The sequence below is a fragment of the Pundamilia nyererei genome, unplaced genomic scaffold (genome assembly GCF_000239375.1).
Source record: "Pundamilia nyererei isolate P.nyererei 1_Seehausen unplaced genomic scaffold, PunNye1.0 scaffold00022, whole genome shotgun sequence".
NCBI lineage: Eukaryota > Metazoa > Chordata > Actinopteri > Cichliformes > Cichlidae > Pundamilia > Pundamilia nyererei.
This window is the reverse complement of record NW_005187423.1, coordinates 3,669,164-3,694,024: the sequence shown is the minus strand read 5'-3', so window position 1 is coordinate 3,694,024 and position 24,861 is coordinate 3,669,164. Positions and strand designations below refer to the sequence as shown.

Here is a 24,861-nt window from a genome sequence, read left to right as displayed (position 1 = left end):
TCCTTTGACATTTTGAAGTGAAACGAACATCCACGTCTGAGCAGAGACGGTAGCTCGCTATTGTTAACAAGATATTTTAATGATTTTTTCATTACCTAGCCTGATGTCTACTAATACCGTAAGAGAGCGACAAGAAATAGATATATGGAGCGACTGTTGTTCTGCATATTGAACACAGTTCAGAGAAATGACTGCTTAGAGAGGAAGAGCGAGTAGACAGACCAGACAAACTTGGCAGGAAGACTGAGCTCTCACAAGAACGTAGAGGTTTGTTCCAAAATCAATGCAGCCTACTAATATTTGATTCTCCAAAAACCAAGGCTTCCATTGGCAGACGCGATGCACGCAAGCACACACTCTCCCCAACTGCAAAACCCTGCACTGCCCTCCAGATTACATCAGATAGATGAAAATTTAAAGTAATCTGACACTTAATTTGTTCAAGTACACCTTAGGGGAAATAATAAGATGTGGAATTTGGTGATTTGCAGCTGAAGCAAACCACAAATAGTGCAAACCGCCAATCAACTGTAACAACTGTTTAGAGGGTGTATAATATAGGGAAAGACTCATATTTAGATATAAAACCACAATGCCTAATCAAAGCAAAGGTTTGACCACACAGTATATGTGATGTGCGGTGTGGGATTTGCCCTTTTGCATTGTCTTGACTGAAAATAAAGAATATGAGGTTTTGTATACTACCGGGTTTTAGAAATGCCTCGAGTCCTCCTTGACTTCTTGAAGGTAGCTACTGGGGATTTCCTGAGGGTAACTACCTGCTGTGACGTTCCCCCGAGAACTACATAACCTCAAGGGTTGTTTTTTTTTCGCTCTTTGCACTTGCATATCCAATAGGAAGGTTTATGCTGCTGGTTGGGATAGCAGCAGCAAGACTACAGCAGCAGCAAGCAGGTGGATGTTGCATTTGCCTCTGTGTGTTTTCAAAGTTTCCAACATAATTAGAAGACTTGTGAATTCAGACTTGTGTTTTGTCAGCTATAGAATAAGCCACTAACCTTAGAGGCTCCCTCCATCTAACTGCAGCTCACAAGTCACTTATGATGGCGTCCGAAAGGTTGACTAATATTACCAGCACCTGCTAGTCAAATCTGACCAAGGATAGCATCTAGTAAAGTTGATTTCACATCTGTTTGGTCTATTTAAATCAATCTCTGGTTCATTTACCCCTTTGGTGCAATGGGTTTGGAAGTTAAGAGGAAGTTGTAGCTAAGGTTTTTAAAATATTTTGCTTTGATGAGTCAAAATCACCTTGTATTTCCTCTGTTGCATATAGATTTAATAAAGCCTGGATTGTACTGCTGGGCCATGTCCTTTTATAAAATGTCTATGCTGATATTCTTTAATATGGGACTTGAAAGTGCTGCACCTCTCAACGTACACTGAGATTAATCAGTGTACACGACACTCAAAGGTTCTTCTTGTGCTGGAGGGTTTCCCCTTGAAGTATGAGCTAAAATAAGGGAAAGAAAAATTTAAAGTAATGCACTTAAGGTGATTTATTTATCACACTCACACAAAGGTAGATGCATAAAGAGGAATTTGAAGTCTTGCCCAAGACATGCAGGCTGGATAAGGGCACTGAAGCATTGATCTTCTGATTAGTGGACAATCTGCTCTATGTCCTATATGCATTTTTCATAAGATATTGGCAGCGGCTTGTTTAACAATCTGGAAATAAACTGCGGATAAAACTGGGGGGGGGGAACATCAAGCTCCACTGTGAGCTGGATGCAAGCAGAGGATACAACAGTGAGATGCCTGAGAATAACTGGAAGTGCAAAACTATACATTGTATGCAAATCATGTGTGCAATCACACACCGTCCTGATAGATGCGAATGTGGTAATTTCACTCTTCACTTCTGTCAAGACAAAGGATTGTTTCTATGTTAACCTTTAAAAATCTTTCCTCATTATATAACCACCTACTGCCCAGTCTTTGGCATCTGATAAGCCAGCACCTGGAGCAAAACACACCCACCACACGGCCCCTTGTTTAGTTTTTATTGCTGCGCTGCTTTCAGATTGAAATCCTGGTGGTGCTCAAAGTGCCCACATACATCCTCACAGAATAAACTGGAACAAAATTCTATACGAAGCTAGAATATTTTCAGCTGTCTATCTGGAGTATATTAGACAAAAAGCCACAAAAAAATGATTAGAAATTATTGCTTTTCAGATTGCTTGAGACTGCCTTCATTACGACTAATTGGATTGAATGGTGCCCACTCATTGGCCCACATTTATACATTTACATCGTATTTAAGGCGCTTAATCTCAGTGGCACTGATATCATGAGACTGACATTTAAGCTCTTAAATCCGAAGGATGTTATAAGGGTTTTAGAGAGAGAGAAAGGGGGAGGGAGGGAGGCAGCGCAAAACAGGGTGAGGGAGCAGAAGAAAGAAAGCAGCGAGAGGGTCTCAGTGACTGTGTGCTCAGAGAGACAGTAAAGTAGGAATGACAGTGTATGGCTTTTGTTAGAAGGACTGCCAGCACGTCAATTTCGATATAACATTTTTATCACCGCAACCTGACAGGCGGGCAGGAGCTCAACTTTTTACGTTCCACACCAGAAGTTCAGGGTTACTGAAACAGGTTTCTTTGGCAAACTTCGGAGGAAGTCTTTCTTTTACCCCCTGTTGTCTGCTGCTTAAGGAAGTATGCGAGACTGGTAATATTTATTCAGTTGACCTAGAAAAAGCTCTTGCTATAACTGCGCACATATTCTGAAGTCAAAAGTAATTTTTGATTTTATAGTGGAACTATACACTGCATGTGGGTGCACAATGTACCATGTAAGCTATTTACTGCATGATTTGCTGTTGTTTTGGAGAATCTCAGGGGGAAATATATTTTTCTTTTTGGGGGGCTTCTACATCAAGCAGTGTACTGGAATGGTGATGGCTTTATTCTGTAACTAAAAAAGATGTGTTAAAGCTCCTATTATTGCTCCCCCCCTAATTGACAAACAAGCCAAATACCACCTTGTTACTGGAGTTACACTACACTCGCCAGACACTTTATCAGGTAAACCTTATTAGTATTGGGTTGGATCACCTTTTGCCTTCGGAACTGTATTAATTCTTCATGGCATCGATTCAGCAAGGTGCTGGAAATTTTGGTTCATACTAATATGTTAGCTTCAGATGGTTGTACAGATTTGTCAGCTTCACGTAAATGATGCAAATCTCCTGTTAGACCACGTTCCAAAGTTGCTCTATTGGTCTGAGATCTGGTGACTTTTGAGTACAGTGAACTCATTGTGATGTTCAAGAAACCACTTTGAGATCATTTGAGCTTTATGCTGTGTTGCACTATCTTGCAGCCATCAGATGATGGGAACATTGTGGTCAAAAAGGGACGGACATGGTCAACAACAATACTCGGGTAGGGCGTGCCATTTAATTGATGCTTAGGGGCCCAAAGTTTGCAGAGAAAATATCACGCAGACTGTTACAACACCATCAGCAGCCTGAACCATTGATATAAGGCAGGATGGATCCATAATTTCATTTTGTTCATGCCAAATTCTGACCCTATCACGGGAAAGTTGCAGCAGAAATCGAGACTCATCTGACCTGGCAACATTTTTCCAATCTTCTGATGTCCAGTTTTGGTAAACCTGTGTGAATTATAGCCTCGGGTTCGATAGGAGTGGCACCTGGTGTGGTCTTTTGCTGCTGTAGCTTTTGTAGCTTCAAGATATTGTGGATTCAGAAATGCTCCACTGCATACATTAGCTGTAATAAGTGGTTATTTGAGTTACTCCAAACAGCTGAAAGCAGTCTGATCATTCTCCTCTGACCTCTGGCATCAACAAGACATTTTTGGCCAGAGAACTGCTGCCCCCTGGATATTTTCACTTTTTGGATCATTTTCTGAAAACACCAGAGATGATTGTGCCAGGAAGTACCAGTAGATCCATAGCATCTGACACTGAAAAAGCTATTTTCTAAATCCCAACAACCAAGCCACATTCAAATTCTCTTAAATCTGCTGTTCAGTTTGAACTTTTGAAGTTTTGTCTTGACCATTTCTGCGTACCTAAATGCACTGATTTGCTGCAATGTGATTTGGCTGATCAAATATTTGCATTAATGAGCGGTAGAACAGGTTTTCCCTAATTACAGGTGTCCGATAATCATATATATTACTAAATTAAGAAGTTAATCAAGTTGATAATTAAAAGAAAATTAATATCATTGTCACGGATTATAAGTAATCCTTTTAGCTGCTTTTGAAGCAAGGAGCTAAATATTTTCTGCTTATACCTAATAGGATGCAAGGCCTTGCAGCTTTTCTTTCTCATATCTCAAGTTTAATTGGCTGGATTTAAGGCCGGAGAGTGAGAAAGCTACATTTGCCATTACTTGTGCAATTTTTATGGGTTTGTCACAGCAGCTATCTTGTATTGGCTCACTGCGGACATGCTAGCCAGCTGAATTTTGCTAACGCTAGTCAGTCAAAATATCTGTGAGATCTTTTGGGCTAGTGGCTCCCACTGATTCGGTATTTTAATATTGTGAAGATGGGATGGGATGGGAAAACTTTCTGAGCTAATTTAGGTGAGGACAGAATACTGTGCAAATACTGTGTAGAGTTATTAATTTATTTGTACCGTTATGTCTTGCCGTTAAACTCATCAACACTTTAGTGGTTATTTTTTTCGGAGATTCGTCAAATTAATAAATGATTACAAACATCCTTAGTCAAAGTCTTACTATTTTTTTTTTTAAAGGTCAAACATAATAGTCTACGTTACACAGATTACATTACAGAGTGAAACTCTTACCATGGCTTCTTCTTTATTTCCAATCACTCGGTTTATGCTTCCTTTCACTGAAGCTGCTGCTATATTTAGCCAGTTTATAGCACTACCTGGCTGTAAACAGAAGTGCTGCAGATTACAACACAACTGTCCATCTGGACATTAATACACAATAGGAACCCAAAGCCATTTTACCGGCTACGGACAGACTGTGACGTTCACTGCAGGGCTCACTTTAAGCCTTCCAACATACATTCATCCAAATCCACCAGACAGGGAGTGTTTGCATGGAGGAAAGATTCCTTTGATGTCTAATAAGCAATTATTGACATATCACCACAAGTTCCTCCTAAACTCACTAATCCCGAACAGCAACTTGTTTGATGGCTTTATTACACTGATTGCTTTTGACCACCACAAATGATGCAAGCGTTCCGCATTGATCCTTTGCCTTGTGTCTTACATTTGTTTGCAGATTGTTCAATAATCCAATTATTGCAGCACAGCTTTCTCTGAGCCCCTCTTATGTGTTTAGAGACACCTCCTTAGCATGCAGGCGAGAGGAGGAAGAGAAGAAGGAACGGGGGAAATGGGGGAAATAGACAGAAAACTCGGAAAGTCGGAGAGGTTGTGCGAGACAGCCGCTGTGGGAGGGAGAAAGAGACGGAGGGGAAGGGGAGAGCGAACGAGTGAAGGAGAAAGCAACCACTGAGGGACTCTGTGGCTCTATGTGTGTTCATGTGAGAAAAAGAAAAAGACAGAGGGGAGAAACAAAGAAGAGAACGTCACAGGCAAAGCCAAGGTTACCTTTACAAATGTACTGACCTTGTGCACTTCACATTAACCTCCCTCTCCAAGAGAATTAGTGTGTATCATTCCCCACTCTGCTGTTCCTAACTCCACCAATTGATTTCAGTAGCTGGAAACAGGGAAATTGAATGTCCTGTTATTGTGGCTAAAGAGTGGAAATACATGCTAATGCTGCACAGACCTGCAAAAGCCCATATTTACTCTCGGTCCACTTTTGTCTCTCTGGATAGATTTGGTGTGACTAGAACAGCCCCCTAGGGTGCAAGACTGTTGGAACAACTTCATAAGCCGTGGGATGGCTTAAACTCTTTCACAGTTTTCTCACTCTTCCTCCTTGATGATCGGGTTTCAAATTCAGGTAAGGAAAGAGAACAAAAGAATGAAGAATGGGTCACTGAAACAGTTTCAGTGAATGGCATGTAGCATCGTTGTACTGCATCGTGGCAGCCGTTCTAACCCCGTTTAATTGGCGGCGAGCGTATTATTTCTGAATGAGGGCCGAGGGCGCGAAGCTTCAACGGATTCATTTACGCGATGCTTGCACCACGTTAATAACACGAAGCTATCGAAACAAACAAACGGAAAGTTTTTAAATAGTCGTTTTTACGTTCAGCCCAGACACAGAAGGGCTCTGGGGTTGCAATGAGTTTAAAGAGAAAGCTCAACTAACCATGTATGGATTTTTTTAAATGCTTGCGGTATACAATAGAAGATCTAAGTCTTCAGCATGAGGCTAATGTTGATGTTTGGCTTCGTGATGGCACACTTTGCGGTCTTCAACAAATGGCTTTAATCCACATAAATTAGAAGAAGTTGCTCAGCGGGAGAGAGAGATTACGGGGATAATGCACGGAGTGTGATTTGTTCATACGAGAGGAGAGACGCGAAGGAGCAGAGAGCCTCTGACAGAACAGCTGAGGAAGCAGGACTGTTTACAGAGGCACTGTTAAAGAGCAACAGCTGGGGTAAGGACCTTTCAGCAGCATACCAAAGTCAGTCCTCGACACAAAAAAGGTGGCAGGAGAACATCAGTGGAGAAATCAGTATGATGCAGTAATAAAAGTTTCTTTTGAACCAGAGAGCTTAAAAAGCTTGAAAGATGTGGCGAAATGGCAATTGTTTCACATCTGGGAAGAAAAAAGAAAACAAGACTTTTTCTTTTCTGAAGAGTTAAGCTTTTGTCTTTTGCTTAAGAGGATCGCGAGTTAACTACAGAAACAGAGAGACGTTGTTTCTCTGTAATGACGGGGCAAGCCAGTTGCTGATTTATTCAGAACAGAAGAGAAACCTTCATCTTGAACCTCAAAGGAAATGCACAGGCTCTACAGTGGAGCAGCGGGCCTTCAAGTTTCAGCCTTTTGGGAATTATAACTTCTGTATTTAAAAAAAAACAAAAACCCACACAGACAGAAGCATATGCCTGCTTTACATTAACTTGCTTACACCAGCAAGGCTTTAAACAATAACATCTATGTGTAGGAGAAGTAGGTGTAAATGGAAATCATGACCTCTGTTTCCCAGTGGAGTTTGATGGTGACACATCTGTTCAGAGCAGCATAGCAGTTCTTCTGAATTTACAGTAACTAGGGTTTGTATACTTTGGCCAGCCATCCCAGTGCAACGGGGCATGCCTCACCCTTCAAAATGGCTGTTATGACAGGGTTCCTCATATAAAGCCTGTGTGGACAGACAGAGGATGGGTGGGGGAAATCTACATAAAGGGGAGTTAGTGGCACACTGATCGGCTGTTAGTTTGGTGTCAAAAATCTTTATGCGGCGCACCAGTCATGTTCTGAACTGTGCAAAAGCCATAAGCCACCCCTCATTTCTTTATATTTCTTTTATATTTCTTTATAAGGAGCCAGACTTGTAATTTAATTCAAAGTGGTCTTGAGCAGCAGTTCTCTCAGGTTTTCTGAAGGTCTTTCAAAGTTTTTCTTTAGACATTGGCTGCATTTTCATTCATTTTTAGACCGATCCTTGCACTTGACCATTTTCAGAAGATTTTTTGTATGTTAAGCCACTTAACACTGACCTCAAAAGTTTTAAGCATAAATAGACATCTAACTCAAGAGTGTACACATAACACACAACTTTGCAAAAAATACATTGAAATTATATCTTTATCTTCTTCAAAATCATCTTCAAAAAATGCCAAGGTGATTCCCAAAGAGCTGCTAGCTGGAAACCTGGTATATCTTGGCATGATCTGCTGTGTGTCCTTAAGAAATTTGAGGAAACTCAACATGTGCCGCATAAAAGAAGAAATGGCAGGCCTAAAAAGCACATGACCAGTATCTGTAAGTCCTTAAGCAATAGGAAAAAGTCCAGATAAGATAACAGGGCCTGAGAGATGGACGTTGCCCTTCAGTTGATCCATTTACTGTTAATTGAAACCTCATCAGAAATGGTCTCTGTGGATTGATGGCTGTCAAAAAGCCATTCTATAGGAAGGGAAATAGGGAGATAAGTTGGAGGTATTCCAGATTACACTAGAGCTACACTGAAAATCAATGGCAACAGGTCTTGTGAAGAATCCAAATTTAAATTTTGGGGTTTAAATCATTGTTAGTATGAACAGAGGTAGTTAGGTCCAACATGATGGAGGCTCTGTCATGGTTTGGGGCTGCAGTTCAGTCAGTGGTGCTGGTGTTGCAAAATTGATGGAAAAATGGAGCCACAAAATATCGTAAGATTTTAATCCACCATCCAATACCATGTGAAAAGCATGTGAGTGTCACCAGCTTCATTTTTCAGCTTGACAATGATCTCAAACCAATGCAGTAAAGCACTGGCAGTGCGTCCGGTGGCGCCAGTGTCCGGCAGCCTCGCCTGTGTCAGTGCGCCCCAGGGTGGCAGTGGCTACAATGTAGCTTGCCATCACCAGTGTGTGAACGTGTGTGTGAATGGGTGGATGACTGAATGTGTAAAGCACTTTGGGGTCCAATAGGGACCAAGTAAAGTGCTATACAAATACAGGCCATTTACCATAAAGCATACATGGATAGAAAAAAACAGTGTAACAATATCAGTCATGGATTGGCCTCTTCAGAGCCCGGACTTCAACATTTCTGAAGCAGTGTGGGATCATCATGAAAGAGAACAAAACAAAAGGCAGAAACATCCAAAGAGCTTTGAATGTCCTTCAAGAAACCCTGAGACCTATTCCTGAAGACTCTTAAAGAAGTTCAACGGGAGGAAAACTTGCTACGAGAGTTCAGGCTGTATAGAAGATAAAGGTGGTCATGCCAAATATTCACTTTTAAGATCGTTAGAATTGCTCAAGCTCTGTTTTTTGTTTTATATACTGCTTTTCTATGTATATTTGCACACTTTTTTAATAGATCACTGCACTTGGATATCACTTGCATATCAAAATATAAAGAAATATAAAGAGGGGTGCCTCAAGACTATTGCATAGTACTGTATATTAACGTATAGTATGCATGCATGTGAATATATATGCTTATGTGGGTTTGACAGACATCTTTCCCAATTTCACCCAAGTCTCTTCATGTCTCAGAAAAAGCAATTACGCTCTATTTCCTTTTATAAAGGTACTCATTAGTGCTGGCGGGCTTCGCAACATGGAGCAGAACAGTGAATAGATAGAAAATGTAGAGCTACAAGCTGCTTTTCTGCTGCACAAAGCAGTGTTTCAATAGGGAATCCTTTGTTCACTGTGTAAATCCCCACGGCCTCCTGTTTAAGAGCTCAGCATGTCACTTGAGACTAAACGGCTGCTCACAAAAAAATGTAATTCAAATATTTTTTAAAATCCTCTCAGGTTGGACTCTGAATAGTCTCCTTAAGAAAAAGATCTATCTTTAGCAAAGCTACACTCTTAATTCTATTTTTTTTTTTATCTTAATCTTCATAATAACAAAAACCTCTCAAATAAGTTACCCTTACCATATGCTACTGTGCTGACTTTCACCATCTTCTCCACCTGAGGCCTGTCTCCTGTTCTTAAATATTTATGCAATGAGCCCAAAATGTTATGTATTTACCATAAAATTCAGTTTCATACACCTCAAACAATGACATGAAGTGTATACACAATGTGGGGAGGGGAAGAGCAGCAGGGAGTGAGAGGAAAGAGAGAACCTCTGAATCAACAGTATTTCCCACACATGGAAAATGTGGGAGATATTCTGGGCCCCTGGAGTATTTGGTTGGGCTAATGTGTTATTGGAACAGGACATCTTTGTGGTAAAACCTGACAATTTATTAAAAGTGCAGCATGAAGGGAAATTATAAAATGAAAGGAGATTTTTACCTTGTGCATGTGTCTTGTACTTTTATGCATAGGGTTTATATGGATATATTCATCATGTAGTATGTTATTGCTAGGTGTTCTTGCAAGGAGATAAACTGAATTTAATTAATAATTACTAATGAATCCACTTACTGTCAGAAAATGTAAATATATATTGGTTTCTAGTGGCATAATTTCTTTAAATATTCGTTTTTCTCCACGGTAATCCCGAAGATAAAGACAAGAACCAGTTGAGAAGCCAGAAGTCATTATTATAAACTATATGACAACTTATCCATCCATCCATCCATCCATCCAATATAATTCAAGTGAATTATATTTTGGCAATATATGAGATTTATAATGAAATATAGTAACAAAGTAATTAAATAATTATTGATAATTATTTTATTGTTTTCACTAAAAACTGTCAGAAATCCAAATGATTGATATTAAAATGATGGGATGTGAAATGAGTGTGAATACGCGTGAGAATTTTTGCTGTTTTTATTTGGTTAAGTTCCTGGCGCTGTATACTGTAGAGGATGTTTTATTTCAAAATTCTCTTGCACTTAAACACCAAAAGAACAATCTGTAATACCTGACACGGTGTTTACCACAGATAAGCTTTTCAATTTGAAAAAAGAAAAAAAGACTGCATCTTTGGTGCAGACGCTTTAATTTATTATGGCTGTAGTAGTTTTTGGCTTTCCAGGTTTCTCTTATCTATACAGTAGCATTCAGTCTCTCAGTGTCACACACACTTTATCTGTCAATCTACATTTTGAAGCTAATGACTTCTGGGAGCCAGATGCTACCGTTTAACGAAAAAAGCGTGGAGCGCTAAGTCAGGTAACACTAGGTAGCTAGGTTAGCATGCTGCATTCATAGACGGTATAAAATATGCACATATGGCCATAGTAACTATGTACCTGTTGTTTCTGACGTGCAGCTTTGAAGCCGTGAGAGTAGCGTTATTACAGTCACCATCTATGAAACTACAAAAGGGGGGGCATGATACTGTAAGAGCACTTGCTCATTGGCTAACAAATTGTCAAGCATAAGTCATTAGCCAATGAGTATAGTATATATAATACTCAAAGTTAGCTTCATTTTCCTGCTCTGGAGGTTGGTCGTTAGTAGCTTCTGTCTTTGTTCTTTAATGTCAATGGGCAAACAGCTTATAGGTCCATAACCGCCACCCTTTGGCAATGCTAGCCTTATACAAACAAGGGGGAACATGCACTATATTTTTGACACTAAACTGTTTGCCTTTTTTATTTGACAAACATTCTGAGAAATATATCCAAAATCACTTATAATTTTAAAATGATTGATTTAAAATAGGTTCAATCTTGTGTTTAGCTTGAACTGAATGTTTTTTTTTTACCTTTCATTTCCCTTTCCTGTGCCTCATCATCACTCATCATCATCCCCGGAAGTGGCTGGCCATAAAAGGTGACATGAGCGCCTGCTCTGAAAGGGCAGCCACATGCACCACTGCAAATCTTTCACCTTATTAAATATAGATCTATAGTCAACTACACCTGTGAAGCCAGTCTCACCTGAGCCAAGGTTACAATGACTGATGTTATTTTTAACCTCTTGTTTTGAACAGGAAATTGGGATCCCATGCGTGTTACAAGTTGTGTAAGTGCAGTGATGATGTATGCTGATAACAGTGGGTAAAAAGAGTGTCCCTTGATTTTTCAGCCACTCACCCCCTCCCACTCCTCATCATTGTCTCTGCACACAGCAAGCACACATCTCTTTGTGCAACATGTGAAATAGACTTTGGCATTAGAGCAAGTCCGGGTACTGGGCAGTGATGGTCAGGTGCATCTGGTGCATGATAGAGATGCAAGAGGTAAATATGCTTGATTTGCTGAATCATGTAATTACACCTGCACCGTTGAGCTCCTCGTATTTCTTTTTTCATGAAAACAGTATTAAGTGAAATCATTCAGCTATTCTGTTTCCTCTTCGTTAAAGCCTGTCTGGTCAAGTTTCACTTCGTTTGAAATGAGAAATCAGAGAGTATTTGTTTTCTGTTTGTCACGCTGCTTAAAACATTTCATAGCATAACAGCAGGAACAAGGTGAGACAGCTTCACAAACATGACACGCGATACTTCTTTATCTTCGCTGCAGATGCTCGCCGAATGTGAATAAAGTTACAGAGTGAGAGTCGGAAGACTTAGGCATCTGTTGGTTTTAGGTTTTAAGGGCTGACCTTGATCAAAGATCAACTGGGTGTCGGATTAAACTGTGGTTAGGGTTGTTGTCATGCAGAGATTAGCCGAGAGTGAGATTAGTCAGCACAAGCATATGTGTACCTTTGATGATTCACTTTAGGTTCTCCTTTTTTGCAGTAGTTTTTCTTTTTTTTTAATGTGAGAACCTAATTGCACTATGTCCGTCAGCAGGTGTTGCATTGTTCATCCAGAGACCATCTGGGCCTGTAATCCTTCGGAGATGAACACCAACATTGTGTGTGTGTGTGTGTGTGTGTGTGTGTGTGTGTGTGTGTGTGTGTGTGTGTGTGTGTGTGTGTGTGTGTGTGTGTGTTCATCTGTACCAAATGTATGGGACCTTTTGTACTTGTGAAGTCCGAATTGTTAAGTTGACCTTTTAGGGAGTAAACATTTATAATGAGCAGGCTCAGTGCTCCTGGACAAACTGTAGACATGATTCTTTGAACTATTCATTGTATCCGCTTACAGTTTTGGTTAATGTGCATTAGCTTATTGTCTTGGAGAAGAAAAAAGAAACACAAAACTGTGAAATATGGAAACTTTTCTAACCGACTACCTTGTTGAACTGCTCCTAGGTGCATAGAAGAAAAGAAAATATGTGAGGTTTCACTGTTGTTGTTTCTTCTATCCATATACAATCATTACCTGATTGGCTCCTGATTGTTGCTGTCTGGAGCAGTTTGACTAAGTGGCTGAAAGCAGGCAGGAAGGAGACTCCGAGCAGTTCGTAAGACTGCTCTTCTGCTGTTGAACCTGTCAGATGCTATAGAAACGCTGACTGACTGGAGAGGAGCTCACAGCAGCCGACATGCAGAATGTAAGCTGTGGTGTTAACCACCTGGATCTCGGCCAACCCCAGACTTGGTTTTGGCTCCTGTGCACAGCCAGCTTCTTGAGGTTGAGGTTTCATACCCTGTGACTTTAGTGAGCCGCTTGACTATTAGCTCTACATACAATAAAGCCCCTAAATAGATCCACTTGACAGCCCCATTGCTAACTCTGTCCCTCAGTATATATCTTAATGTACTATGGCTTGTGTGTGCAGCGTTTCCCCTTGTATATACACTGGACTCCCTGTCTGCTCATCTGACACGTTTGTCCTGGCAGAATTGTAAATGACTGGTGGGTGTTAAGGATGATCACATGTGACAGCCAATGCATAGGGTTGCTGGCAACATGTGTTAGCGCCAGTGTACATTAACCTACATTCAGAGTGAGGCCTTTTTGAATCACTAGGGAAAGGAAAAGGTCATCTCTTGAATAAAATATTCTGGCACATTTCATTTCTCTGCACTCACAAGCTCAGTTCTTTTACATTTACATGCTTTAGAGTTGAAATGCCAACCTTTGGCCTATGATATACTTTCATTTTATTCAGTAGACCCTTCTTGCTCACAGGAAGGTCAATGTAAACAGGAGTCAGCTGCGTACTAACTGTTGCTAGAAAGTGGAGAACAGAGGTTAATGAGTTTGTGGCATGGAGGTGGCTCAGGTCAGGGCTGATCCCTTAAAGATAATCTCCCTGTCTAGGGATTTGTTTTTCTCATTTGTCCTAGGGCCTCTAAGCTGAGTTTGGAGGTCACTTCCTGTGCAGGCAACGGGGCCCAAATCTGGCTATAGACAAATAGTACGTAAGGAGCCAGGTACTGCTCGGAGTTGGTGGAAGAGAGAGTGAGAGAGAGCACAGTAAGCAGGAAATAAAGCTGAAACATGAACATCAAGGGAGGTCGAGGCTAGAGTTTATTCATGCCACTGAAATCAAAGGATTTGCTTCTGTAACAAAACCAGATTTATCAGCGTGACTTTGAAGTGGTCCATTTGTGTTTTTCTTCGTGGCAGTGAGTTTGATTCAAGTCATTCCCGAGCCGTGCTTCACAAAGGTGACGAAAACAACTTCCCCTTTGTGTATTTAGTTAGATTTAAGCCAACTGTCCTGCTTATTTTTGCAGTTATCACATAGGTTTAGGTTGGGGAGGGAAATGCGAGTTCGGGTTCTAATCGTGGAATTTCATGTTCCTTTGTGTGCTGAACATTTTGTGTTTATCACTGGCCCCTTGTTTGCATTGTTTCTCAATTTCCCATGTCTGGAAGTCAACCTGATGCCCAACAATGAAGTTTCTCAACATGTCAGCCGAATTGTGTTCCCAGCTGTTTTGTGGCTGTTTTCCGATTCCAGTCCAGAGCAGCTTTGAAAACTGGCAGCTCAAAAACAGAAAATTAGCGAAGCAGCAACAGATTGGTGTGAGGAGCACGTGAGGAACTTCAGCTCTCCAGTGCTTTAAAGACAATGCTGCGGGACTCGAGGAGGTGGTTTGCCAAAGCTGCTGCAGAGCTCAGCAAATGAGTAGTAGGATTGTTTTGTTTGAATGAATTCAGCATAGTAAAAGCTGCTGCCTTTTTTTCTGTTGCGGGGTTATTGAAAAATACATTTTACAGGTTTCTGAAGGCGAGTCCACTCAAGTCTGAAAAAGAACACTCCAAGTGGAGAAAGTTTTTAAGATGTGGGACTTGCACCCAAACTTCTGCTCATCCGTTGTCCGTATACATCATTTCTAAGGCAGGGGATGCAAGATGCATCTAAATTAAGTTTCTTGCAGTCCTGGATCTCTTTGGCCTGGTTCAAGCTTTGCACATTACCCCGTGAACTCGGTGGACTGCGTGTGGTCAAATGAATGAGTGGGTGTGCTGACCCCTTGAACTCTATAGGAACTGTCTAGTTTTCCTGTAGCATTATGTAAAGATGAAATTTATCACAGCTACACTAAACTTTTAATGTAGAGTTTGAAAAGTATGGAAAGCATGCACACGAATATTCATTAGCAGCTCACCAAGGCTCACAAAGACTTTAAGCGTAACATATCACGCTCGTTTTTTTATTCTGGGACTCCACAATTGTGGCTTTGCATGATTCAGTTATGCAAGCATAATGAAATTATGAAATTAAGCAATACTCCCTCACATGGCACATAAAAAGACTTCGATAACATAAATATAGTGACATAATATGAATACAAATACAACGAGACTTAATATTGGATGATGTATATACCTCAGGGTTGCTATCGTGTGAAGGTGAGCAGTAGAAAGTGAGTTGTTTTGCATATTATAAAATGATTTACAGTTTATTCTTTAACCCCTTAGCAGTCCAATTAGTCCCCTAAACCATCCAATGTACCGTGGGCGGTACGTCCGACTGCTAACAGGTTAAAAAAGTCCTTACCTATTCAGTGTATTTAAATACATTTTTTAACGTAATGTAAAGTGATCTTGCGATACAGAGAAAAAAATCCCCTCAAGTAAGCGCTTGGCGACAAAAATCTTAACAGAAATAAACCGCAGAGCAAACCAAGCTCAGGAAGGCTCTCCATCTGCCTCAACCAGTCTGGGTGAGAGGAGAGTGGAAAAGAGAGAAAAGATTATTTAACTCATTCTGCCTGTTATGCAGCTCCTGAGTTGAGCCTCTGCCTGGAAAGAGGCAATATTAGGGCTCCTTAGGCCATCGTTTCTAAAGGTCAGCTTTATTCTGATTGGTCAGCTTCAGGAAGCCAGCCAAGGGGCAGCACCTTAACCCCGTGAACGCTAACTCATCCTTTGGTTGGTGTGAAGGTTCTTAAATAAAAAACACTGTGCAGCTATCCATCCATCTTCTTAACTGCTTGTCCGGTTCAGGCTTGTGGGAGGGCTGCAGCCTATTCCAGCTGTCATAGTGCAAAAGGCAGATTATAGCCTGGATAAGTTGCCAGTCTATCTAACATGCAGAGAAAGACCACCATTCAACACTCACGGCCAATTCAGAGTGAACATTTAACCTAAAACGCATGCCTTTGGACTGTGGGAGGAAGCCGGAGTCACCGGAGGAAATCCACGCAAGCACAGGGAAGAACTTGCAAGCTCCACGCAGAAAGGCCCCGGCCAGCTGGCGGATTTGAACCCAGGACCTCGCTGCTGTGAGGCGACAGCGCTAAGCCCTGCAACCAAGTAATATATTTTCACTTACTTGAGTGGAAACTGGCAACTTCTCAAACCCACCCATAAACGTTCAAGCCTGATCTGAGTGAGCAGCACAAATATTCACAGTAACAAAGACGACAGCAGCACATCTCAGCTCGGTAAACAAAACATTCGCTACCTGATGCACGAAATATTTGCCCTGTGCTGTAAATAGGTGTAAGTGTGGAAAATGTGCTTAAATGTCATCTCCTATCCTAAAACATGAAAGGTAATGTAGCTAGTAAAATGCTTTTGTTTGTTTTTTTTTCTCCTGTTGTCACCAAACAAACGTATGGTAGCACCACACACCGACAGTTATTTGCATGCTGGGATAATTTAATTGCTTATAATACAACTTAGATTATGAATACAAGAAGATCACCATATAAAGAAATGTGTGGCAAGATCAGAGTAGCCTGAAGCCTGAGCTTTTGGTTCAGGAGAAGTACTCAGAAATTTGGATGCCTAAAATAAAAGGTGCAACATAAAAAGCATGAATGAAGTTTTGGGCATCCGCTGGCTTCCCAGTGTCTAATTTTATACTGGATGCATGCGATCAGTCCCTCTCTGTCCTCAGCAGGCACGAATTACAGGAGTTTCCAGCCATGATAATCCTCCTCACCAGATAATAACAGCCTGCCACATCTTTCTGAGATTCATGCCCGCATGCTTTACCACTTAGCCAAAATATCTCAGGTGATTAATTTCATTCAATGTGGGTGACGGTGAGGAATTAAGATGAGGTTGAAATGCTCAACGGCTCCGGCCACTCTAAACCCGGTGAGTTATCCTCCCGCTGCTCTAAAGGTACCCACTGCTTGTGTAAAAACAAAGCCTCTGGGCCCTTCAGCTGCAGCTGCACGTTAAAGAAAAGGTTAAAGTTGGGCCAAAAAAAGCGCCTGTGATGTTTGTAAGTTGTTTATGGAATTTGAAAACAGGTACAGCTTCAGACATGTTGAGTCCAAACTGGATACTGTGTAGATCAGAACGATAGCGTCGTCTGTAACCTCCAGTCGACCAAGGCGGTGTGAACGCCTTAAGAGGGCGGCGTGTCTGCGTGCGTGTGTGCATTTCTACGCCTTTGTTTACAGTCAAAACAGTGGATTTCTAAAAGGAAGATAAATGTGATTTCGCTGTCATGGGTAAGGTCACCTAAAGTTTGCGGGAATAATCCATGGAGGCGAGACAACATGACAGCTTTGGGTTTAACATGAGGAATGCAAACACGGCTGACATAATACATATTATTTGCTGTTGCTATACTCACATAAGCCCTGTAGTTTGACTCTTTGTCAATTGTAATGTAACAAGAAAAAGGTAAAGGCAATAAACATTCACAGGTGTGCTAAACATCTTAAGGCTGATTCCTCTTTCTTAACCAAAAGCAGCAGTCAGAGTAGATTATACTGTAACCTTAACACATGTGTAACACAAGCCTAGCAAAGAGGAAATCTCATATTTCTGTATGCTCAGGTACTCTCTGCCCAATGCCAGGGTCACCTTCACCAGGAAAAATAAATCCCTCGTGGCTCATTAACACTACCCATAAGACCTCTCTCCCTTTGAGAGGCGGCGAGTGGGTGTCAGCCTAATGTTTATACTGTCTGCTCATGGTTATGTAAGCCATTTCGTCCTCTTTCTAACTAATCTACCTTTACCTTTCCCAACATGCCAAGTTATGCGTTACATAAATATTCTTTGAACTGGTCTAGCTTAAGGTTTTTCAGCATGCCAGGGTGTGTATTACATAAATATTGTAGGCCAGACTGTAGAGAGGTACTGTACCGTGGAAGCTGTTTTTTCTTTTCCCTTTTTTCTCTTTCCAGAGTCAAGGATGCTTCTCTTTCATGAAGGGCAGGTTCAGGGAGGCCGTGGCACTTAATCAGCCTCTAGAATGAGCGAGTCAGTGCGTTTATCTTTACAGTAGGCGGCCGGCTGTACAGCGGTGTAAACAAAGTTCAGCACACACGCGTGTGTTTGTGTGCGACAGGCGGTGTAACATGCGTGATGAGGACATTGTTTCTCTGTATAACAGTGCCCTGTCTGTGGTTCACTCGCTTGTTTACTGACGCTGTCATGCTAATATACTTACAGCATGCGGGTCACAGGGTTCATTTCTAACCACGAAGCCTCGCTGCCGTCCATCATAAAGCCGTTTCGTGCCCAGTTATTCACTCATAATGATGTTATCTTGATAAAGCCAGAATAACTGGACTTCCTCTATATGTCTCCCTCGTTCGTTAGTTTTCTTCAACTGCGTGGTTTCTATAGCAACTAATTGTTCTTGTTATGCCTTAGTCAAATGATTGCTGCCCCTTTGTTGTGACCTGTATTGACCTTTTTTTATGGCTATCGGAGGATTTGCACTAGGGCCAAAGAAGACTCCTTGATAAAAAAAAAAGAGAGACCAGCTGTGAGTGACTGCAGTCATTATCAGTTTTCCGGGTTCTGATAAATCTGTGGCTAAAATGACCATCCTTCCTGGCTGTAGCTCTTAATGACTGAGCATTCCTGCTGCAGCTGAGAGAGGGTGGAGATATTTGAACCATTTGAAGAATGCTCTCAGTGTGACATCCGAATTACTCGTAAAAAAAAACCCCACAAAAAAAACACGAGGCCAATTTGAGCAACATCTGTCCTGCGGTTTGGTCTTCACACAGTTTGGTGGGCGCAGTGGGCTTTTCTCAGCCTTCAAGATAACATGCTTCTTTTCATTTTTGGCTTTTTCATTAATATCTTCCCCAAGCAGCACGTTGGTCTGATAAGGAGGGAGCAAGAGCAAGTAGAAGACACACATTTCTGTTTGTACATTTTGGTGGGAAGAATCGGGCATTGTGTACTCGTACTCATCTGGGCCCTCATGGGAAATACACAGCAACTAAATCAGTTGTTAGCTTTGTGTGTTATCTTTTAAGATGAAAGGACACTGAAAACAATGAAACTGCTGCCCTGGGGTTTCAGTTAGAAGGGGAAAAAAAGCAACTGGAGCGAAGAATGAGACCTTTGATCTGTGCAGTCAGTCCCATTGAGTTAGTCTGAGACTGTACCCAGAAATAGAGAAGACAGGGGTCAAGAAAAGAAAAGAAAAAGGCCCCGTTCCCGGTTCACAGCAGTTGCCTGCAGAAGTTTCTGCAGAAACAATCATCCTGTGCATTGTTTTAGAACTATTATTAGGGCTACCCTCCCAAAAAAAGAACATCTGTACTAAGTCACCATTAACTCTGCTTTCTGACTCAGTTTTTTTTGTCTTCATTCAAGATGAAATGTGACACGAGGCTGTGGGAATGAACATTTTAGACATCTAGCTTTAACAAGACATTTCACCAAGTTGCACATCATCATTCAAGTTTCATCAAAGCAGACATAAACTGTGACCACTTAATATTTCAAGCCACTAAATTGGCAGGCCAAAAAAAAGGAAATTCATTCATTTGTTGTGTTCTTGTGGCCCAGTAGTCAAAGATAGACACACAAAATATAACCACTATATCCCCATTTTGGTTTCAGCTAGGGGCCATAATTGCATTTACTGTAAGCTTATAAAAAATTGTTACAAAATTGCTAATATTCTTTGTATATGCTGTACGTGTAAACTGTAGGCTGCTAAAAGCGGCTGATTTGGGAATGTCTGGCTGCTCGTTTTTGGTTCTGGGCTACTGGCAGACGTTGGTGCACAGTCACTGCAGCCTGGCCTGTCTGCTCTGGTTTCATAAGCAGAGAGAGCAAATGACCTATATACTTCTCTGAGGGAGGGGAAGTCACCTTGTTGGTGGACCAGCAGGCAGGCAGGCTGGCACGCAGCGACAAGGCTTTAATGTGCGGCACTATTAAAAGGTTGACCACTGACTCGATATTAGAGGCATACTTTAGAGAGACCTCTCATCTGCTCCTCGTGTTGCTCTTGGCCGTGAAACTTTCCGGGGCTGTTTTTCTTGGATTGGATTGTCTTCCCCTTAATGCAGTTTGGTGATGGTGTGAAAAGGCCAATGTATGGGGGGAATATTCAGCATATAAACATGCTGGAAACACATCTTGATATTAACATTAAGCTGAAACCGTGAGGCCCGCTGCCAGAAAGATCAAGTCAGACAAACACCTCACCAGAGACTCCTCTAAGCGTCCTAACAAATTGAATGTGTGTGTAGATGGACAAGAGGGAATTAGATCAGTGGTCCTGATTGTATCTGAGTGTGCTGTTGCTGTACCCCTTTCCAGCTCGTCCCCTGGAGGAAATGCGTGTGCATGAGAGAAAGAGACTGGGAAAGAGACAGAGAAAAGGGGAGGGGGGAGAGAGAGAAAGAGAGCGCTTGGCAGCTGGTTTGATGAAGGATGTACGGAGAATGTTAACCAGACAATCACCTTGCATCTTATTGATTGAGATGGAAGAGAGGTAATTAGCACAGAAAAGAAGGGGAAGCTGAGGCCACTTTCAATGTTTTGATACAAGGTGTTCTCTCTTTGTACCAATCTACATATTGTGTTCTTTGTGTGTGTTTGAGCATGAAGGGAAACGTTTTGTTAAAGGTTATAGTGAATGTCCTGATTTTTTTTTCTCCTGTGTCTAGACGTGACAAAAACTTTTGTGCACGTAGAACGTAAATGTTAACCGGTTCACTCTATAGTACAGCTGTGCTGGTGGTTACTACAAGACAGCTGATTAATGTAGACCCATTCCAGTTTTACTCAAACTATCAAATCTGCAGAACAAACAGCAACACCTAAAACTCATTAGATTAGTTAAAATACTGTGAATTCAATACATATATAAGACAGGACTTTTTTTTTAGTTTGAAAATATACTTTGTGGTCTTTTGCGAACTGGATAGGGTTTTTAAATGAGACTAAATGATGGGAAAAAATGTTAGTGTTACTTCATTGATAATCCACAGTTGCCCGTGGTGACGATATATATCAGATTTATGGAAATGTTTCTTCTATCAGAAGAGATTTGGGTCTAGAACGCCACCTCGTGAATCAGTCCATCAGTATTTACTGATGTAAACTTATTTTAAATCACTAATTAGCTTCTACCGTCTCGATTCTCGATCTTTTATCCAACATCTTCCTGGAATGGTCCACATTTAGGCTTGGCAGACAGAAACATTATATAAAAATAATGATCTTTCTTCAGGTGGAAACTGACAGCACACATCAGGTTTTACCAGTGACACTCCTCGCCATGACCCCCATGGTCTCATTTTCAGGAGTGGGTAAACTGCAAGTCTTAACTAATTCTCCCATTTAACAGCGCATTAGTAAGAACATACTGTTTATCCTGCGATTTAATGAGCCTGTAATGGCAGGAATCAGTCAGTGGTAAAAGAAGTAAATGATGCCAGAGTAAACAACGCCTTAGATCAGCAGACTCATCACTCGTGTTGTCTTGCCTGTTTGTTGCGTTGTTTCGAGTAAATTCAACACGTCATGCTATTTACAGTACAGCACACGTCAGTGCTGAATCACACCTGCGATCTTTGGCCTTGAATTCGATATATAGTTTTACCTATAACACAGTAGGGCTTTTGTTCCACCGTGGTTTTTGACATTTTAGTCCACCTCTGAACTCTTTTTCCAGTCCGGTTTCATGCCAGAGAAGAGGTGTTTTGGATCCCACTTAAATTTGACACCCTGCTCTGTGTCTCTCTGCTTATTGAATTTAAATAATCTCCTCTATAATTCTTTCAGTGTCATCCTGGTAAGCTTGGAGAAACCATAAATCCGAGGAGCGTAAAGCCCTCCTCTCCCGGTTGGCAGACATTTTTATGGCTAGCCACATTGTGCTGCTACTGTCAGTGGGTTGTAAAAACCCAAGAATGTTTCACAGTGCGCTTCATGCCGTAATGCAGATGGGAAGGGGACAGTCAGCCCTGGTTTTATTGTTGACTTTTGAGTATTCCTTGTTAATTTATGCCTCGTCTGAAGAACTCTTATGTGTGTCCTTTCAGCTCGCCACTGAGACAACCGTCCTCGACGGCCAAAGTGTGCCTGGTTTGTGGAGATGAGGCATCGGGTTGTCACTACGGCGTCGTAACATGCGGAAGCTGCAAGGTCTTCTTCAAAAGAGCTGTGGAAGGTATGGCATCATCCCACGTTTAGATGAGATGTCACTGGCTTGAGCTTAAAACCCTGCAGATTAAGCAAACACAAGGGAGTGCAAGAAAACATTACCACCTCTCTGACAAGATAATAAGTAAAACAGCAAGCAAATCAAGAAACATATCGACCAGTTGATAGCACACACAGTATGCAGCATAAGAAACACACAGTGAGTACAGGAAACAGGCAAACAGAGAGATTGGTAGAAGCCAAGTACACAATAACCGCATTTGTGGCAACACAAAAAATAATGAACAAGTAATTGGCAGAATCTAGGTATGGAGCCATTATCTTTTGATTGCTCTTTTGGAACAACATTGATGATTAGTTGACGTCAGTGTTTTTGTATCTGCAGCATATGCAGCCTTATGTGTTTTCAAATTGGCGAATGTGTTTCTTAATTGATGTTCTAGAAATTCTACTGCAACTGTCCTTTGAAGCACCGCTCCTCTCTAAAACAGAAATAAGGAGAATTATTAGGTTATTTACATTATTATGTAAATAACAAAATAACTTTAAGCAAAAATTGGGAAACGTAAAATCTGAAGTCTTTATATTAAGGGCCATCAGTCAAACAATACTGTTTGCTCTGGGTCTAAACCGAGCGCGTTGTGTGTGACATCTTCTTTTGCGCATTGAGGGTTCACACTAGAGCGCGTTTGCTGTCGCATTTTATTTGTAGTGTGAACAAGCAGACAAAAAAAAATCGGATTTGATCCAAAAATCGGAATTGAGCATTAAGACCTGCAGTGTGAACGTAGCCTCAGACGCTAGTTCCGTTTGCCTCTTTTCGTTGCTGTGCTTTGGACTCGCATATTTTTTATACAGGTAAAAAAGAAAAGACACATTAATACTGTTCAATTACGTTGCAGGAATTTCTAATTAATTATTTCACTCAATATCAGATAAATGAAGAGAATCGCTTTAACTGACAATTACAACTCTCAGACTTATTGGCCAATATTCTGCTTATTTGGAGGATCTTATACCAGAGTGATATGCTATGAAGGACACTAACAAAACCTCAAACCCAGTCTGAAATAATAGGTATGACATCGATGGTAACCATCTTTCTTTGTTAAGCCGTGCTTTCTGTTTCACGCATCATGTGACTCTTCTTCTACGCAAGACTATCCTTATGAGTGTCGCCTACTCCAATCAGAGATACTGTTAAATGGTGATGACAAAGTGGTGAAATTAAAATTCAACAAATTCTGTAAGGTACACAAAATATAACAGTAAAATGCAACACACAACAAATAAGATGGAAATTAGACCAGAAAAGTGCATTCAGCCATTCACACCTATTCACACCAGCTTGTTTTCTATGCTGAAGTGCTTTTATCTAACGTTCACTCACATTCAGAGCAACTTGGGTACTTTGACATGTAGACTGGAGCAGTCATGGATTGAACCGCCAACATTCTGATTAGTAGATGACCTCCTATACCTCCTGAGCGACAGCCACCCCATCCATTCATTCTCCTCCGCTTATCCAATTCAGGGTTTCGTGGGGCGAGCTGAAGCCTATCCTAGCTTTCACAGTACGAGAGGCGGGTACACCCTGGACAGTCGCAGGGCTAACAGAGCGAGACAGACGACCATTTGCACTCACATTCACACCTATAAGCAATTTAGAGTCAACAACTAACCTAACCCCACTAACTGCATAACCCTGCCAGGTTATGTGTCCAGCACAAGTTACCACGGTGATTTATCCAGGTAAAAAGACGGATGACTTTAATCTCACTTTGTAATGTGCCTCTTATGTTAGGTAGGAGCTGGGGAAAATGTTAATGAGAAAAATGGTATAAGTCATTTTCAGATGTAACAACAACATTTTAAAGAGCTCACTTAAACAAGGACATGGTGGCAAGTTGCTCTTTCCACACATTCAGCACACTGTACTTTGCAAGAATTATTACCCATAGTTGCTTTTTAAAATTTCCACCACACTGTTGCATCTATGCAACAAACTACTGTTTAATCTCACTAGACCATCTGTTTATTTATTCCTAAAATATCATTAAAATGACCAAAATTAGGCATTACATTTATAGAGTGAGTCATCGGGGAAGAAAAAAGCAATTCAGTAGGTTAGTCTCCAGCAGCAGCCCTTTATGTTATATTTAGCTTGGGGAAAATCAGCACCAGTCATAATGTGCTTTTCATGTTGTGCCTGTTGCCTGAGGCTTTGGCCTAACTCATTTAGATGAGTGTTTGAATGCAAAACACACTTTTACAGACCCAGTGAAGGCGGGGGGGGAGAAAAAAAAACAGGAGCAAACAAGGCTGCTAGCCAGCCAGCCGTCAGGCCCTCTAGGTGTTTTCCTGACCATTGAAGGAATTGCATTCATTCCCAATCAAATCATGCCTTAATTTGATGATATTTACACACCGTCATTACGTAGAGACCTAAAACCAGATTATGTGTCTGGGGTTATCGAATCAGACATGCCGTTGTTCTTGCTTCAAGCCTGTCTGGCACAACGCCGGCGGCAGACACTCAAGATCGGATTTTGTGCGGGAGCGCTAGTCAGGTGAGGCACCGGAAAGTGCTCACTTCTCTTTGTAATTACGGTGCTAAAACCGTATTTTTTGCTCTCATAAAAACACAGAAAAGGCTTCAGTGATTGCATAATGCCTGTCAAATTTAACA

At 41.2% G+C, this 24,861-nt stretch overlaps 1 protein-coding gene across 1 annotated transcript in view; it reads left to right on the top strand.

Moving 5' to 3' along the window:
* Positions 1-24,861, top strand: part of nr3c2 (nuclear receptor subfamily 3, group C, member 2) — an 85,328-nt gene that overhangs the window by 26,828 nt on the left and 33,639 nt on the right. The window contains exon 3 of the mRNA XM_005726960.1: positions 22,052-22,179. Within this exon, the coding sequence (XP_005727017.1) occupies positions 22,052-22,179 (128 nt within the window). The remainder of the gene's footprint in view (positions 1-22,051; positions 22,180-24,861) is intronic.